Genomic DNA, 17,446 nt, shown 5'->3' with positions numbered 1-17,446 from the left:
AAACAATTTACAAGTTCAGGAAAAGATAGGGATGATACATCACTAATTTCAGCAAACCTTGCTTGTTATTGGGGTGCAAGTTCTGTGTGAGGGTGTATTAATAGGAAAAATATTTACCTCCTATTAGCCGTTCTGCTTTGAGTTTTACTTTTTTTGGGGGTGTATTAATAGGGAAAAAAAGGAAAAAATACATGTCATAATTGCCATTTAGCAGGGAAGTTACATACATGTACTACAGTTTTTTACGGGGTGTATTACTAGGAAAGATACGTATGTCCTATTAGTCGTTCTGCAGTGAATTGTTATATTTCTTTTTTGGGGTGCATTAATAGGAAAAATAATACGTCTTAATTGCAGTTCTGCTGTGAATTTACATTGCACTACAGCCATTTACGGGGTGTATTTAAAGGAAATAAATGTATGTCCTGTTAGCCGTTCTGGAATCAGCTGACGACGGTGTAAAAGGAGTGCGCTCTTTCATGCTAAAGTAGGATCTTGGGCACTAACATTGACCTGTAAGGCGGAGTTCACACTTGAGTTCACGTCACGCATTGCACCCGGGCTGAAAACTCGTCCGTGTGAAAGGGGCCTAAGAGCAATGCCTGTCATCTCCATGTCATAATGACTCACAGCATTGAGCAAGCTGATAGAGATTTGATTTTGTGGTAGAAATCTTCAGAAATTGCTCCTCTACCTGGGAACACATTTGTCTCTGAAGTCACTTGAAAAAGTCAAGAAAAGCCTTGCTGAACACTTGAGGGGAAACAATGGGGCACATTTACTAAATTGTTTACACCTGTTTTTAGTAAAAAAAAATCCTGTTTTAGACAATCTTATTTTTTTGTCACATTTGCTATTTAAATTGCTTGTGTTTTGGATGCCTTTGTGCCTCATCTGACTATTTTGTTTTTTTTTTAGACTAATTCAGAAGTTTTCTAACTTTTTTCTGACCTATTTATGTAGGTTTGCCTTTTTTTCGACCTGATTTTGTCACGAAAACAGTCTAAGGCTGAGTTCACACGGGCGAGATTTCCGCGCGGGTGCAATGCAGTAGGTGAACGCATTGCACCTGCACTGAATCCTGACCCATTCATTTCAATGGGGCTGTGCACATGAGCATTTTTTTTCATGCATCACTTCTGCAATGCTTTAAAATCGCAGCATGTTCTATATTCTGCGTTTTTAACGCAGCCCTGGCTCCATAGAAGTGAATGGGGCTGCGTTAATAACGCATTGCATCTGCAAGCAAGTGCGGATGCAATGCGTTTTTCACTGATGGTTGCTAGGAGATGTTGTTTGTAAACATTCAGTTTTTTATCACGCGCGTGAAAAACGCATCAAAACGCATTGCACCCGCGCGGAAAAAACTGAACAACTAAACGCAATTGCAGCCAAAACTGACTGAACTTGCTTGCAAAATGGTGCGAGTTTAACTGAACGCACCCTGAACGCATCCGGACCAAATCTGTCACGCTCGTGTGAACTCAGCCTAAGGCCCCTTTCACACGGGCGAGTTTTCCGTGCGGGTGCGATGCGTGCGGTGAACGCATTGCACCCGCACTGAATCCTGACCCATTCATTTCTATGGGGCTGTGCACACGAGCGGTGATTTTCACGCATCACTTATGCGTTGCGTGAAAATCGCAGCATGCTCCTCTTTGTGCGTTTTTCACGTAATGCAGGCCCTATAGAAATGAATGGGGTTGCGTGAAAATCGCATGCATCCGCAAGCAAGTGCGGATGCGGTGCGATTTTCACGCATGGGTTCTAGGTGACAGTCTATTCACTGTATTATTTTCCCTTATAACATGGTTATAAGGGAAAATAATAGCATTCTGACTACAGAATGCTTAGTATAATAGTGCTGGAAGGGTTAAAAATAATAAAAAAGTTAACTCACCTTCTCCTCCTGTTCGCGTAGAGGCCGGTCTGTTCTTTAGCTGTGGCTGAAGGACCTTTGATGACGTCAGATCACATGCTCCATCACCATGGTGATGGACCATGTGATTGGAGCATGTGATCTGACGTCACCTCAGGTCATTCAGTCCACAGCTAAAGAACAGACCGGGATCTACGCTAACAAGAGGAGAAGGTGAGTTAACTTTTTTTATTATTTTTAACCCTTCCAGCACTATTATACTAAGCATTCTGTATTCAGAATGCTATTATTTTCCCTTATAACCATGTTATAAGGGAAAATAATACAATATTCAGAACATCAATCCCAAGCCCGAACTTCTGTGAAGAAGTTCGGGTCTGGGTACCAAACATGCGTGATTTTTCTCACGCGAGTGCAAAACGCATGACAATGTTTTGCACTCGCGCGGAAAAATCGCGCATTTTCCCGCAACGCACCCGCCTCTTATCCGGGCAAAAAACATGACGCCCGTGTGAAAGAGGCCTAAGGCCTCTTTCACACTACCATATGGCTTTTTCAGTGTTTTGTGATCAGTTAACGGATCCGTTGTTCCGTTATTTGTTTCCGTTGTGTTTGTTCTATTTTTACGTATGACATACAGCATACAGTAATTACATAGTAAAAATTGGGCTGGGCATAACATTTTCAATAGATAGTTCCTCAAAAACGGAATGGATACGGAAGACATACGGATGCATTTCTGTATGTGTTCCTTTTTTTGCGGACCCATTGACTTGAATGGAGCCATGGAACGTAATTTGCAGGCTATAATAGGACATGTATCAACGGAACGGAAAAACGGAAATTCGGGAACGGAATGCATACGGAGTACATTGTCTTTTTGCAGAACCATTGAAATGAATGGTTCCGTATACAGACCATATACGGAACACAAAAAACGGCCCATAAACGAAAAATAAAATAAAATATTCTGTTTTGTATTTTTGACCCGCACCTGGTTTTGGCTCGCAATAACTGATGGAAATAACTAACTAAATAATTGAAGTGTGAACCTTATAACAGTTGCTACTCTTTTCCCAGAGCCTGACATGCTCCGGCGAGAGTGTAGGAGCTTTAAATCCATGCTATACATTAAAGAGGTTATCCACCGGCCTCTTCTAATAGCTGATCGGCCAGGGTCCCGGGTGCTAGACCTCTGCCAATCTGATATGAATTACCTATCTGACATTATACTGTATGGGGGCTACAAGGAGACATCATACTGTACGGATGCTACAAGGAGACATTATACTGTACAATTAAAGACCTGAAACACGAGAACATGTTTTGAGTGTTTTTCTTCTAAATGGGTATTTATTGTCATATACATCGTTATCACGATAAATTTCTTAATATTGTTATTGTCGGAATATTTTTGATATTGCCCAACCCTATGTCCATAAGTCTTTAGCTATGCATATGCTGATTAGCTGTTCTCTTCGTAGGCCTTGTCATAAATAGTGTTGAGCGTGAATATTCGAATAGCGATTTTTTTTTGCGAATATCGGCACTTTGCTAATTCGCGAATATTTCAAATATAGCACTATAAATTCGCTATTTTGAATATTCGTTTTTTTTTTTTTAATTATTGTTATATTTGTTTCTTTCCCACTTCCCAAAAGTAGTTCTTACCTGTCCTGAGGATACCTGGCTTCCTGACTGCTCCAGTCAGTGTCCGTTGCTGCTGCTGCCGACTTCCGTGCTAATGGAGCGTCCCCATCACCATGGGAACGCTTCCATACTAGAATGTACTGTTGGATGTGAGAATTAAGTTGAAATCGCAATGCGATTACTTCAAGTTATATTATTCGAATTGCAATTTCAACAATACTGCTATATTCCATATTCATTAACTTAGTTAATTCTAGCAAGCTGACCCATTAGAAACACAGCTCTAAGTTGAAATCGCAATTCGATTAATATAACTTGAAGTAATCGCATTGCGATTTCAACTTAGACCTGGTTTACTATGGTTGGCTTAGTAGAATTAGCAAAGATGACTATTGCTAATTCTAGCATTCAAATAGGAAAGTTGACTATAGAGAAAGCTGTGTTTAATTCGCTATGCGATTATATTACTTTGCTTTTTTTCTAAATAAATAGAATAATTATTATAATTATTTTATTTAAAAAAAAGCAAAGTAATATAGATCGCATAGTGAATTAAAAACTGTCTCTAGTCAACTTTCCTATTCGATTGCTAGAATTAGCGAAGTTGATGAATATGGAGCTAAAACAAAGATGGAGAGTACTTCGTTATCTTCGTTTTAAGGAACATGACGAATACATTCGTCATATTCGTCATCTTCGCTAATTCTAGATATCAAACCAATAGGAAAGTTACCTTAAGTTAAAATCGCAATACGCGATTATTTAAAATCGTATATTAATCGCGATAACTAGAATGCCGAATATTCGATTTTGACGAATATGAGACGAATATTCAAGCGAATATTCGCAAATTTCGTCTAAATCGAATATGGCACCTCCTGCTCACCACTAGTCATAAATTAGCCACACTGCCGGCAGTGTGTCGGAAGTAAAAACTACTCCAACTCCAAGATGTTAAATGTGTGCCCCAATGTCACTGTCCCTGCCAACCCCCATCACTTCCACGTTGCAAACACAGCAAAAAAAACACCCATGCGACAAAATATTGGTGCTTGGGCGTGTAAAAAGTCATAAAATGGGGTCTTGGCACTTTTTTCATGCCAAAAACTGGCGTAGCACCTGTTGTAATTGTCCTCCAACCAGCTGTCCATGTAATCTATTGACACCTTAGGTCCCACAAACAGAAATTAGCTCTTTGCAGTCCTTTTCCATGTTGGCGAATAGTTGGGGGTCCTTAACACATGACCAGCTGAGAATTAAAGGAGATATCCTGTAAAAGATAATGATCCTCGGGATAAGTCACTATTATCACATCAGTTGGGGGTCCAAGTCACGGCATCTCTGCCGATAAGCTGTTTCAGGGATCGGAGACAAAAGTCCTGCATGCACAACTTTAGTCTCTGCTTCAAAAATCTTTCTCCAAGCGGAAACCTAACGGACCCCATTATAGTCTATGGGGCCCGTAGGCTCCGTTCAGCTCACTTATGTGTCAAATCCATCCTTTTCGTTCTCCTGCTCCTAAAACGGAGCAGGAGAATGGAAAGGCTGAACGCTGATGTGAGCTCAGCCTAAGCTGCATCTAGGCCATTTGACCGATTTACAGTAATGTCACTGGCCTAGGAAGAGACTGCAGCGCTCAAGGCCTCTTCATATAGCTGATCAGCGGGGATTCTGGTTGTCGCACCCTCGCAGATCTGATATCTGATGACCTATCCTGAGGATATCCTAAATATTTATTCCTGGCTAGCCCCTTAAACTAATAGGGAATATGACTTTTTTTTTTTATTAGGTAATCTGAACTCAAAATACCAATTTCAGTTAATTAAAAGTACATAAAGGTAAGAAAAACTGACCAGTTCGAGAAATCCCACCGTCTCCTTAGTGATCATCTTGGCATGGGAAACCTTTGTGTCTTTACTAAAACAAGTTAAAATAAGAACAGTTATAATAATAAAATTAAACAAAATACATAATCTTCCTATCATTTTAATTGTTTCCTTATTCAAGTCAGATTGGTTCTAATAATAATAGTGCAGTAGTAATGAAAGATTATATACATATTAGAGGTGAGCAAATTTCTTCAAATTCGTTTTGTGTCTGCTTCCCTGGTGTGCCCCCTGACACTGTTCACTTCCCTGGTTGGCCTGCCTGCTGCCCATTCACATACTTACCTCATCTATTTGCTTGCAACCGGCCAGCCACCGTCTTAATTGAAGATCTCGCACGAAATCTGGTGCATGGTGACATCACCACACCGGCCGAGTTCACGCTTTAATCAAGATGGTGGCCGGCCCATCGCAAGCAAATGGATAAGGTAAGTATGATTAAATGTTTTTTTGGGGGTTTTTTACACCCGATTGTTGCTATCAGATGCCATGTGAAGGGGGCATCTGAGGGGTACAATGACGCAATTGCCACTCCCAGTCATTGCACCCACTACTTACAAAGAAACGCGCTTCACAATGAAGTAATTTGTCACGTAGATAATTTTTTGGTTAAATTCAGCAAAGCAGCCAAATCAAATTTATGAATACTTTTCTAATCTCTAACACTGGCAGTCATACAGACAGCACACTTTAGGCACTCCAGAAAGTACTACAAGCCTAACCCTGGTTTGCTAAGCCTCAGCCAGTCAGTGTTCGGCTTTCTTTCTCCTCCAGGAAGTCATGCCATCCACTCAGCACATAGGCCTAAGCTGTATGTGACCGGAGTGCTCTGCAACACATCAGAATATCTTAGTCTCAGGAGGACACAAGGTGCAAGGATATACAGTACATAGTGCAACTGCACATCACTAATGCCCCCTCACTGACATACCCAACCCCAACTAACAATAGCCCCCATGTGCCAGGCCCCTCACAGTGAATATACTTACCTACTTCCCCACTCTCTGCACCGCTCCTGGTCCCCGCACCACCGCTGCTGCTTCTCCCTGTACACGGATGGAAATATTCAGTGTCGGGGGGAGCAGCCAATGGCAGGCGGGGATGGGGATGAGCTAGTTAGTTACGCCCAAGGATCTAATACATGTGCAGAAGCACGTGGACCAAGATCTCTAAGTGTGCTCATCATTACTAGAGATGAGCGAATTTCTCAAAAAGTCGATTCGCCAAATTTTCCGAAAACATTTGATTCAATCCAATTTTATTCATGGCAAATCACATTAAAAAACAGCTATTTACTGGCTGCAGAGAGCCTGTAAAGTGGTGTAGAACACTGAGTCTTGCAGTAACACGCATAGGGAGTCTGTTGTGGTAGTGAAACAATACTGTGAGTCAGTATGACATGTAGATGACAGGTGTCGGTCTTAGAATCCCTTCACACTTCACTCATTTGGTCAATTACAGGGCCAAAACTGACCAAATAGCTCAAGTGTGAACTCAGCCTTACAAGTCAATTTTAGCACCAGGTATAAAGAGCCCCCCTGACAGAGTGGAGAGGGTGTCAGCAGTAAGTTTGTGTTGACGTCACTGATTATTTTGCCCTTCCTCTGATCCATCAGAACAATAACCTCCAATAAACTGATCCTTTCTGTTGAGCATCCACCTTCACTCGGTCCGCATTTGGTCAGCAATCCATCAGTATTGTCAGTATTGCTAATGCCCAAAAAAACAGGAGTGGATCCAAAACACAGATGACAAGTGAATGGAATATTTGCATGTCTTCTGAGTTTTTATGCACTCCTGCTTTTGGCTAACAAAATCAGAAGCCAATTCTGATGGGACTATACAGGCCTTACAGCTGTTTCACAGACAGGATCCATTGTGTGTCTCATTTGTCCTTCTTTCTGACAGATCAGAAGAAGGATGAAATAAATGATGATGTCAACAAGGCCAAAAAGGCAGAATAGTGGCCCAGTCATGGAGTGGGAAGGGGGAGAAAAGCATTACAAGTCCACAGAGTTGCCCAGTGACAGAGTGGTGAGGTGGCAGCAGCATGAGGAGACCACAGATTAGCCCAGTGACATAGTGGTGAGGTGTCAGTAGCATGAGGAGACCAGAGTTGTGATGTGGCAGCAGCATTAGGGAAACCACAGAGTGGCCCAGTGACATAGTGATGAGGTGACAGCAGTATCAGGAGACCACAGAGTGGCCTAGTGACAGAGTGGGAGGTGGGGGGCAATACCGGTACCACCCAAAGATGGTGGATGACTGTAGGAATACCTGGCAGCCAGAAGAAACAGGTCTCTTTTGTCAGAGTGTAGGTGTGGCACCATGGATGATCTAGTCTGATGCATCAGGGACTGGTGTTTGAAAATCCTGGCTGATCCATACCTGATTCATCTTCATAATGGTCAGTTTCTTCACATTTTGGGTAGACAGGCGAATTCTCCTTGGGGTAACTATGGCCACCGCCGCACTCACCTGCTCTGCAGGAAAGCTTGTCAAGGGAAAACTTTGCCAGTTGCGGCCACAAATAGAGTTTGGCTGGTTAGTAGTCCAGGGGATCTTCGATGTGGGGTGGCAGGGTGCACTCCATATATACCACAACCTGCTGGTTCAGGTTCTGCTCTACGTCTAGCTACTGCTGTTGGTGAGTAGTTTCTTCAGTAGGCGGGTGAAGAAAACTGCTCATCAGCGACTCTAGACTTGATGGAGCTGGTATTGCTACTGCCCCCCATGGCAGGCGCAGCACTATGATGTGCCTTTTGCGCTGTAGCATTACAAGAATTTAGCCATCTCTGAATTTTTAGTCTAACCAGACTGTCTTACTCTGTAATTCCTCTAGCACTGTTCTATGGAAACATAGTAGGTTTAAAGAGCACACCAAATGCTTGAAGTAACTTCTTTATTAACTTCAACTTTTCTTCATATATAACCCTGCCGCCTCCGCAGAAAATAGTCCATGTACATAACACGTGTTGAAAAGATATTACAAAATTGCGGTATGATTAAGATGGTGGTTCATTTGTTCAATCTTGTCATTCAACATAAAATGGTGGATATATTTCTCTCTTCAGTATCTGTACTCTCACTTTAAGTTATTTAAGCACTTTATGATCTCTCTGAGAGGTATATCTGAGATTTGACCGATAGTTCTACTGATCTGTATGCAATTTCTATGGATTGCTATTTGTATGCTACCATATTTGTAGTTTGCAACTGAATTTGGTGGAACTGTAAGTAAGCACACATATAACTGGTTCAGTATACAGTTCTAAATACAATATTAACAATATGAACATGATATAACTGTTTTAACTACCTATTTTGGCCTCTTGTTCCCATAAAACTGGACTCTCAGTGGAGTGAATGTGTCTCTTCAGCTCCTGTCTCTGGTGAATAATGATTCTGTTCTCAAGATCAAATATCATTGTCCACCCTATAAGCTACACATATCCGTCACGAGTTATTTAGTTCAGTAGGTGCCTCTTTCCATTTTATATCAGAATAAGTACATTCGTCAATATATTCCACACCGTCACCTGAGACGTAAGACTACCTTTAATTAACCACCTCATTTGTGCATTTATGCTTCTCCACACACCTTTTTCCCCCTCTTTTTAAATTAATTTATCCATTGACATTTACTATATATGTTGATGAGTCTTACCGGTACTTTATGACTTACTAATTATCCTGCGGGTAATATATTTTGGCCCACATGTTCTAAAGAGGAGCTCCTATATTGATTAGAGGGCTTTGATTAGAGGGCTCTTATCCTCATCCCCTTAGCCATTTGTTGAGGATAGTCCCACAAATATATATATATATATATATATATATTCATATTCTTTTTATTTATCTATTTGTTTCTATTTTTTTTTTGCATATTTTTTTTGCATTTTTTTATACATTTTTTTATTTTTTACTTTTCTTTTTATCTCATCTTATTTGATCTATTCTTGTACGGATTGGCCTATATACTTTTTACTGTGTGTTCTGAGCAATCATTGGCACAATGGAACATATGGCCACAAGTATTCATTTACCTGCTACCTCTGTGACTCACTACTGGCTATCGTTTTGACCTTACAGGCAAACCAACAAGATAATCCTTCAAAGGGCCTACATATGGGAACTTTTGTGTTCCAAAATGGGCTCCACTGAACATCGATAGGAAGTTGTAATACTTCCGGTTTTACAATCCACTGACTGATCTAATATTTTAATATTTAATATTTTATTATTAGGTTCCTGTTTTTATAAAAAAGACACCCCCTCCATTTTCTTGATCTTTTTAATATATTTATAGGGATGAGCGAACTCGAACTGTATAGTTCGGGTTCGTACCGAATTTTGGGGTGTCCGTGACACGGACCCGAACCCGGACATTTTCGTAAAAGTCCGGGTTCGGGTTCGGTGTTCGTCGCTTTCTTCGCGCTTTTGTGACGCTTTCTTGGCGCTTTTTGAAAGGCTGCAAAGCAGCCAATCAACAAGCGTCATACTACTTGCCCCAAGAGGCCATCACAGCCATGCCTACTATTGGCATGGCTGTGATTGGCCAGAGCACCATGTGACCCAGCCTCTATTTAAGCTGGAGTCACATAGCGCCGCCCGTCACTCTGCTCTGATTAGCGTAGGGAGAGGTTGCGGCTGCGACAGTAGGGCGAGATTAGGCAGATTAACTCCTCCAAAGGACTTGATTAACTGATCGATCTGCAGCTGTGGATCATTGAGCTGCTGATCCTCAATTGCTCACTGTTTTTAGGCTGCCCAGACCGTTTGTCAGTCACATTTTTCTGGGGTGATCAGCGGCCATTTTGTGTCTTGTGGTGCGCCAGCACAAGATGCGACCAAGTGCATTTAACCCTCAATGGTGTGGTTGTTTTTTGGCTAAAGCCTACATCAGGGTGAAGCTGTCACACCAAGTGCATTTAACCCTCAGTAGTGTGGTTGGTCAAGCTATCACACCAAGTGCATTTAACCAGCAATAGTCTGTTCATTTTTTGGCCATATACTAAATCAGGGGCAAGCTGCGCCCGTCACCAAGTGCATTTAACCCTCAGTAGTGTGGTTGGTCAAGCTGTGACACCAAGTGCATTTAACCAGCAATAGTCTGTTCATTTTTTGGCCATATACTACATCAGGGGCAAGCTGCGCCCATCACCAAGTGCATTTAACCAGCAATAGTGTGGTTATTTTTTGGCCATATCCCAGTCTAATTCTGTCACTAAATCCATACCGGTCACCCAGCGCCTAAATACTAGGCCTCAAATTTATATCCCGCTAAATCTCTCGTTACCGCTGTCCTGTTGTGGCTGGGAAAGTTATTTAGTGTCCGTCAAAGCACATTTTTTGTTCTGGGTTGAAATACAATTCCCAATTTAGCAATTTAAAATTTAGTGGTTTCTGCTGTATCAGAGCTATTTGAAATCTATCCCTAAAAGGGTATATAATATTCAAGGTGCACATAGGGTCATTCAGAATAACTTCACACACCCGCTACTGTGTATTTCCAAGTCTAATTCTGTCACTAAACCCATACCTGTCACCCAGCGCCTAAATACTAGGCCTCAAATTTATATCCTGCTAAATCTCTCGTTAGTGCTGTAGCTGGGCGAGTTATTTAGTGTCCGTTCAAGCACATTTCTTGTTCTGGGTTGAAATACAATTCCCAATTTAGCAATTTCATAATTTAGTGGTTTCTGCTATATCAGAGCTATTTGAAATCTATCCCTAAAAGGGTATATAATATTCAAGGTGCACATTGGGTCATTCAGAATAACTTCACACACACCCGCTACTGTGTATTTCCAAGTCTAATTCTGTCACTAAACCCATACCTGTCACCCAGCGCCTAAATACTAGGCCTCAAATTTATATCCTGCTAAATCTCTCGTTAGTGCTGTAGCTGGGCGAGTTATTTAGTGTCCGTTCAAGCACATTTCTTGTTCTGGGTTGAAATACAATTCCCAATTTAGCAATTTCATAATTTAGTGGTTTCTGCTATATCAGAGCTATTTGAAATCTATCCCTAAAAGGGTATATAATATTCAAGGTGCACATTGGGTCATTCAGAATAACTTCACACACACCCGCCACTGTGTATTTCCAAGTCTAATTCTGTCACTAAACCCATACCTGTCACCCAGCGCCTAAATACTAGGCCTCAAATTTATATCCTGCTAAATCTCTCGTTAGTGCTGTAGCTGGGCGAGTTATTTAGTGTCCGTTCAAGCACATTTCTTGTTCTGGGTTGAAATACAATTCCCAATTTAGCAATTTCATAATTTAGTGGTTTCTGCTATATCAGAGCTATTTGAAATCTATCCCTAAAAGGGTATATAATATTCAAGGTGCACATTGGGTCATTCAGAATAACTTCACACACACCCGCTACTGTGTATTTCCAAGTCTAATTCTGTCACTAAACCCATACCTGTCACCCAGCGCCTAAATACTAGGCCTCAAATTTATATCCTGCTAAATCTCTCGTTAGTGCTGTAGCTGGGCGAGTTATTTAGTGTCCGTTCAAGCACATTTCTTGTTCTGGGTTGAAATACAATTCCCAATTTAGCAATTTCATAATTTAGTGGTTTCTGCTATATCAGAGCTATTTGAAATCTATCCCTAAAAGGGTATATAATATTCAAGGTGCACATTGGGTCATTCAGAATAACTTCACACACACCCGCTACTGTGTATTTCCAAGTCTAATTCTGTCACTAAACCCATACCTGTCACCCAGCGCCTAAATACTAGGCCTCAAATTTATATCCTGCTAAATCTCTCGTTAGTGCTGTAGCTGGGCGAGTTATTTAGTGTCCGTTCAAGCACATTTCTTGTTCTGGGTTGAAATACAATTCCCAATTTAGCAATTTCATAATTTAGTGGTTTCTGCTATATCAGAGCTATTTGAAATCTATCCCTAAAAGGGTATATAATATTCAAGGTGCACATTGGGTCATTCAGAATAACTTCACACACACCCGCCACTGTGTATTTCCAAGTCTAATTCTGTCACTAAACCCATACCTGTCACCCAGCGCCTAAATACTAGGCCTCAAATTTATATCCTGCTAAATCTCTCGTTAGTGCTGTAGCTGGGCGAGTTATTTAGTGTCCGTTCAAGCACATTTCTTGTTCTGGGTTGAAATACAATTCCCAATTTAGCAATTTCATAATTTAGTGGTTTCTGCTATATCAGAGCTATTTGAAATCTATCCCTAAAAGGGTATATAATATTCAAGGTGCACATTGGGTCATTCAGAATAACTTCACACACACCCGCTACTGTGTATTTCCAAGTCTAATTCTGTCACTAAACCCATACCTGTCACCCAGCGCCTAAATACTAGGCCTCAAATTTATATCCTGCTAAATCTCTCGTTAGTGCTGTAGCTGGGCGAGTTATTTAGTGTCCGTTCAAGCACATTTCTTGTTCTGGGTTGAAATACAATTCCCAATTTAGCAATTTCATAATTTAGTGGTTTCTGCTATATCAGAGCTATTTGAAATCTATCCCTAAAAGGGTATATAATATTCAAGGTGCACATTGGGTCATTCAGAATAACTTCACACACACCCGCCACTGTGTATTTCCAAGTCTAATTCTGTCACTAAACCCATACCTGTCACCCAGCGCCTAAATACTAGGCCTCAAATTTATATCCTGCTAAATCTCTCGTTAGTGCTGTAGCTGGGCGAGTTATTTAGTGTCCGTTCAAGCACATTTCTTGTTCTGGGTTGAAATACAATTCCCAATTTAGCAATTTCATAATTTAGTGGTTTCTGCTATATCAGAGCTATTTGAAATCTATCCCTAAAAGGGTATATAATATTCAAGGTGCACATTGGGTCATTCAGAATAACTTCACACACACCCGCTACTGTGTATTTCCAAGTCTAATTCTGGCACTAAACCCATACCTGTCACCCAGCGCCTAAATACTAGGCCTCAAATTTATATCCTGCTAAATCTCTCGTTAGTGCTGTAGCTGGGCGAGTTATTTAGTGTCCGTTCAAGCACATTTCTTGTTCTGGGTTGAAATACAATTCCCAATTTAGCAATTTCATAATTTAGTGGTTTCTGCTATATCAGAGCTATTTGAAATCTATCCCTAAAAGGGTATATAATATTCAAGGTGCACATTGGGTCATTCAGAATAACTTCACACACACCCGCTACTGTGTATTTCCAAGTCTAATTCTGTCACTAAACCCATACCTGTCACCCAGCGCCTAAATACTAGGCCTCAAATTTATATCCTGCTAAATCTCTCGTTAGTGCTGTAGCTGGGCGAGTTATTTAGTGTCCGTTCAAGCACATTTCTTGTTCTGGGTTGAAATACAATTCCCAATTTAGCAATTTCATAATTTAGTGGTTTCTGCTATATCAGAGCTATTTGAAATCTATCCCTAAAAGGGTATATAATATTCAAGGTGCACATTGGGTCATTCAGAATAACTTCACACACACACGCTTCTGTGCATTTCCAAGTCTAATTCTGTCACTAAATCCATACCGGTCACCCAGCGCCTAAATACTAGGCCTCAAATTTATATCCCGCTGAATTTGAATACAATACATTGGGCCAAATAATATATTTGTTGTTGTGGTGAACCATAACAATGAGAAAAACATCTAGTAAGGGACGCGGACGTGGACATGGTCGTGGTGGTGTTAGTGGACCCTCTGGTGCTGGGAGAGGACGTGGCCGTTCTGCCACATCCACACGTCCTAGTGTACCAACTACCTCAGGTCCCAGTAGCCGCCAGAATTTACAGCGATATATGGTGGGGCCCAATGCCGTTCTAAGGATGGTAAGGCCTGAGCAGGTACAGGCATTAGTCAATTGGGTGGCCGACAGTGGATCCAGCACGTTCACATTATCTCCCACCCAGTCTTCTGCAGAAAGCGCACAGATGGCGCCTGAAAACCAACCCCATCAGTCTGTCACATCACCCCCATGCATACCAGGGAAACTGTCTCAGCCTCAAGTTATGCAGCAGTCTCTTATGCTGTTTGAAGACTCCGCTGGCAGGGTTTCCCAAGGGCATCCACCTAGCCCTTCCCCAGCGGTGAAAGACATAGAATGCACTGACGCACAACCACTTATGTTTCCTGATGATGAGGACATGGGAATACCACCTCAGCATGTCTCTGATGATGACGAAACACAGGTGCCAACTGCTGCGTCTTTCTGCAGTGTGCAGACTGAACAGGAGGTCAGGGATCAAGACTGGGTGGAAGACGATGCAGGGGACGATGAGGTCCTAGACCCCACATGGAATGAAGGTCGTGCCACTGACCTTCACAGTTCGGAGGAAGAGGCAGTGGTGAGACCGAGCCAACAGCGTAGCAAAAGAGGGAGCAGTGGGCAAAAGCAGAACACCCGCCGCCAAGAGACTCCGCCTGCTACTGACCGCAGCCATCTGGGACCGAGCACCCCAAAGGCAGCTTCAAGGAGTTCCCTGGCATGGCACTTCTTCAAACAATGTGCTGACGACAAGACCCGAGTGGTTTGCACGCTGTGCCATCAGAACCTGAAGCGAGGCATTAACGTTCTGAACCTGAGCACAACCTGCATGACCAGGCACCTGCATGCAAAGCATGAACTGCAGTGGAGTAAACACCTTAAAACCAAGGAAGTCACTCAGGCTCCCCCTGCTACCTCTTCTGCTGCTGCCGCCTCGGCCTCTTCTGCTGCTGCCGCCTCGGCCTCTTCCTCCGCCTCTGGAGGAACGTTGGCACCTGCCGCCCAGCAAACAGGGGATGTACCACCAACACCACCACCACCACCTCCGTCACCAAGCGTCTCAACCATGTCACACGCCAGCGTTCAGCTCTCCATCTCACAAACATTTGATAGAAAGCGTAAATTCCCACCTAGCCACCCTCGATCCCTGGCCCTGAATGCCAGCATTTCTAAACTACTGGCCTATGAAATGCTGTCATTTAGGCTGGTGGACACAGACAGCTTCAAACAGCTCATGTCGCTTGCTGTCCCACAGTATGTTGTTCCCAGCCGGCACTACTTCTCCAAGAGAGCCGTGCCTTCCCTGCACAACCAAGTATCCGATAAAATCAAGTGTGCACTGCGCAACGCCATCTGTAGCAAGGTCCACCTAACCACAGATACGTGGACCAGTAAGCACGGCCAGGGACGCTATATCTCCCTAACTGCACACTGGGTAAATGTAGTGGCAGCTGGGCCCCAGGCGGAGAGCTGTTTGGCGCACGTCCTTCCGCCGCCAAGGATCGCAGGGCAACATTCTTTGCCTCCTGTTGCCACCTCCTCCTTCTCGGCTTCCTCCTCCTCTTCTTCCACCTGCTCATCCAGTCAGCCACACACCTTCACCACCAACTTCAGCACAGCCCGGGGTAAACGTCAGCAGGCCATTCTGAAACTCATATGTTTGGGGGACAGGCCCCACACCGCACAGGAGTTTTGGCGGGGTATTGAACAACAGACCGACGAGTGGTTGCTGCCGGTGAGCCTCAAGCCCGGCCTGGTGGTGTGTGATAATGGGCGAAATCTCGTTGCAGCTCTGGGACTAGCCAATTTGACGCACATCCCTTGCTTGGCGCATGTGCTGAATTTGGTGGTGCAGAAGTTCATTCACAACTACCCCGACATGTCAGAGCTGCTGCATAAAGTGCGGGCCGTCTGTTCGCGCTTCCGGCGTTCACATCCTGCTGCTGCTCGCCTGTCTGCGCTACAGCGTAACTTCGGCCTTCCCGCTCACCGCCTCATATGCGACGTGCCCACCAGGTGGAACTCCACCTTGCACATGCTGGACAGACTGTGCGAGCAGCAGCAGGCCATAGTGGAGTTTCAGCTGCAGCACGCACGGGTCAGTCGCACTACAGAACAGCACCACTTCACCACCAATGACTGGGCCTCCATGCGAGACCTGTGTGCCCTGTTGCGCTGTTTCGAGTACTCCACCAACATGGCCAGTGGCGATGACACCGTTATCAGCGTTACAATACCACTTCTATGTCTCCTTGAGAAAACACTTAGGGCGATGATGGAAGAGGAGGTGGCCCAGGAGGAGGAGGAGGAGGAGGAAGAGGGGTCGTTTTTAGCACTTTCAGGCCAGTCTCTTCGAAGTGACTCAGAGGGAGGTTTTTGGCAACAGCAGAGGCCAGGTACAAATGTGGCCAGCCAGGGCCCACTACTGGAGGACGAGGAGGACGAGGATGAGGAGGAGGTGGAGGAGGAGGAGGATGAAGCATGGTCACAGCGGGGTGGCACCCAACGCAGCTCGGGTCCATCACTGGTGCGTGGCTGGGGGGAAAGGCAGGACGATGACGATACGCCTCCCACAGAGGACAGCTTGTCCTTACCCCTGGGCAGCCTGGCACACATGAGCGACTACATGCTGCAGTGCCTGCGCAACGACAGCAGAGTTGCCCACATTTTAACCTGTGCGGACTACTGGGTTGCCACCCTGCTGGATCCACGCTACAAAGACAATGTGCCCACCTTACTTCCTGCACTGGAGCGTGATAGGAAGATGCGCGAGTACAAGCGCACGTTGGTAGACGCGCTACTGAGAGCATTCCCAAATGTCACAGGGGAACAAGTGGAAGCCCAAGGCCAAGGCAGAGGAGGAGCAAGAGGTCGCCAAGGCAGCTGTGTCACGGCCAGCTCCTCTGAGGGCAGGGTTAGCATGGCAGAGATGTGGAAAACTTTTGTCAACACGCCACAGCTAACTGCACCACCACCTGATACGCAACGTGTTAGCAGGAGGCAACATTTCACTAACATGGTGGAACAGTACGTGTGCACACCCCTCCACGTACTGACTGATGGTTCGGCCCCATTCAACTTCTGGGTCTCTAAATTGTCCACGTGGCCAGAGCTAGCCTTTTATGCCTTGGAGGTGCTGGCCTGCCCGGCAGCCAGCGTTTTGTCTGAACGTGTATTCAGCACGGCAGGGGGCGTCATTACAGACAAACGCAGCCGCCTGTCTACAGCCAATGTGGACAAGCTGACGTTCATAAAAATGAACCAGGCATGGATCC

At 43.8% G+C, this 17,446-nt stretch overlaps 1 protein-coding gene across 5 annotated transcripts in view; it reads right to left on the bottom strand.

Annotated features, from left to right (window-relative positions):
* Positions 1 to 17,446, bottom strand: part of LOC122939628 (ATP-dependent translocase ABCB1-like) — a 902,460-nt gene that overhangs the window by 748,377 nt on the left and 136,637 nt on the right. For 4 of the 5 annotated variants that reach the window (XM_044295741.1, XM_044295743.1, XM_044295745.1 and 1 more), the window contains exon 4: positions 5,383 to 5,446. The exons of the other annotated variant lie outside the window; for it this stretch is intronic. In XM_044295741.1, coding sequence (XP_044151676.1) covers positions 5,383 to 5,446 — 64 coding nt within the window. The remainder of the gene's footprint in view (positions 1 to 5,382; positions 5,447 to 17,446) is intronic. 5 annotated transcript variants of the gene reach the window in all.

This window comes from Bufo gargarizans, chromosome 5 (assembly GCF_014858855.1).
Source record: "Bufo gargarizans isolate SCDJY-AF-19 chromosome 5, ASM1485885v1, whole genome shotgun sequence".
NCBI lineage: Eukaryota > Metazoa > Chordata > Amphibia > Anura > Bufonidae > Bufo > Bufo gargarizans.
Note: the sequence above shows the minus strand (reverse complement) of the source record. Positions and strands in the feature narration are given on the sequence as shown.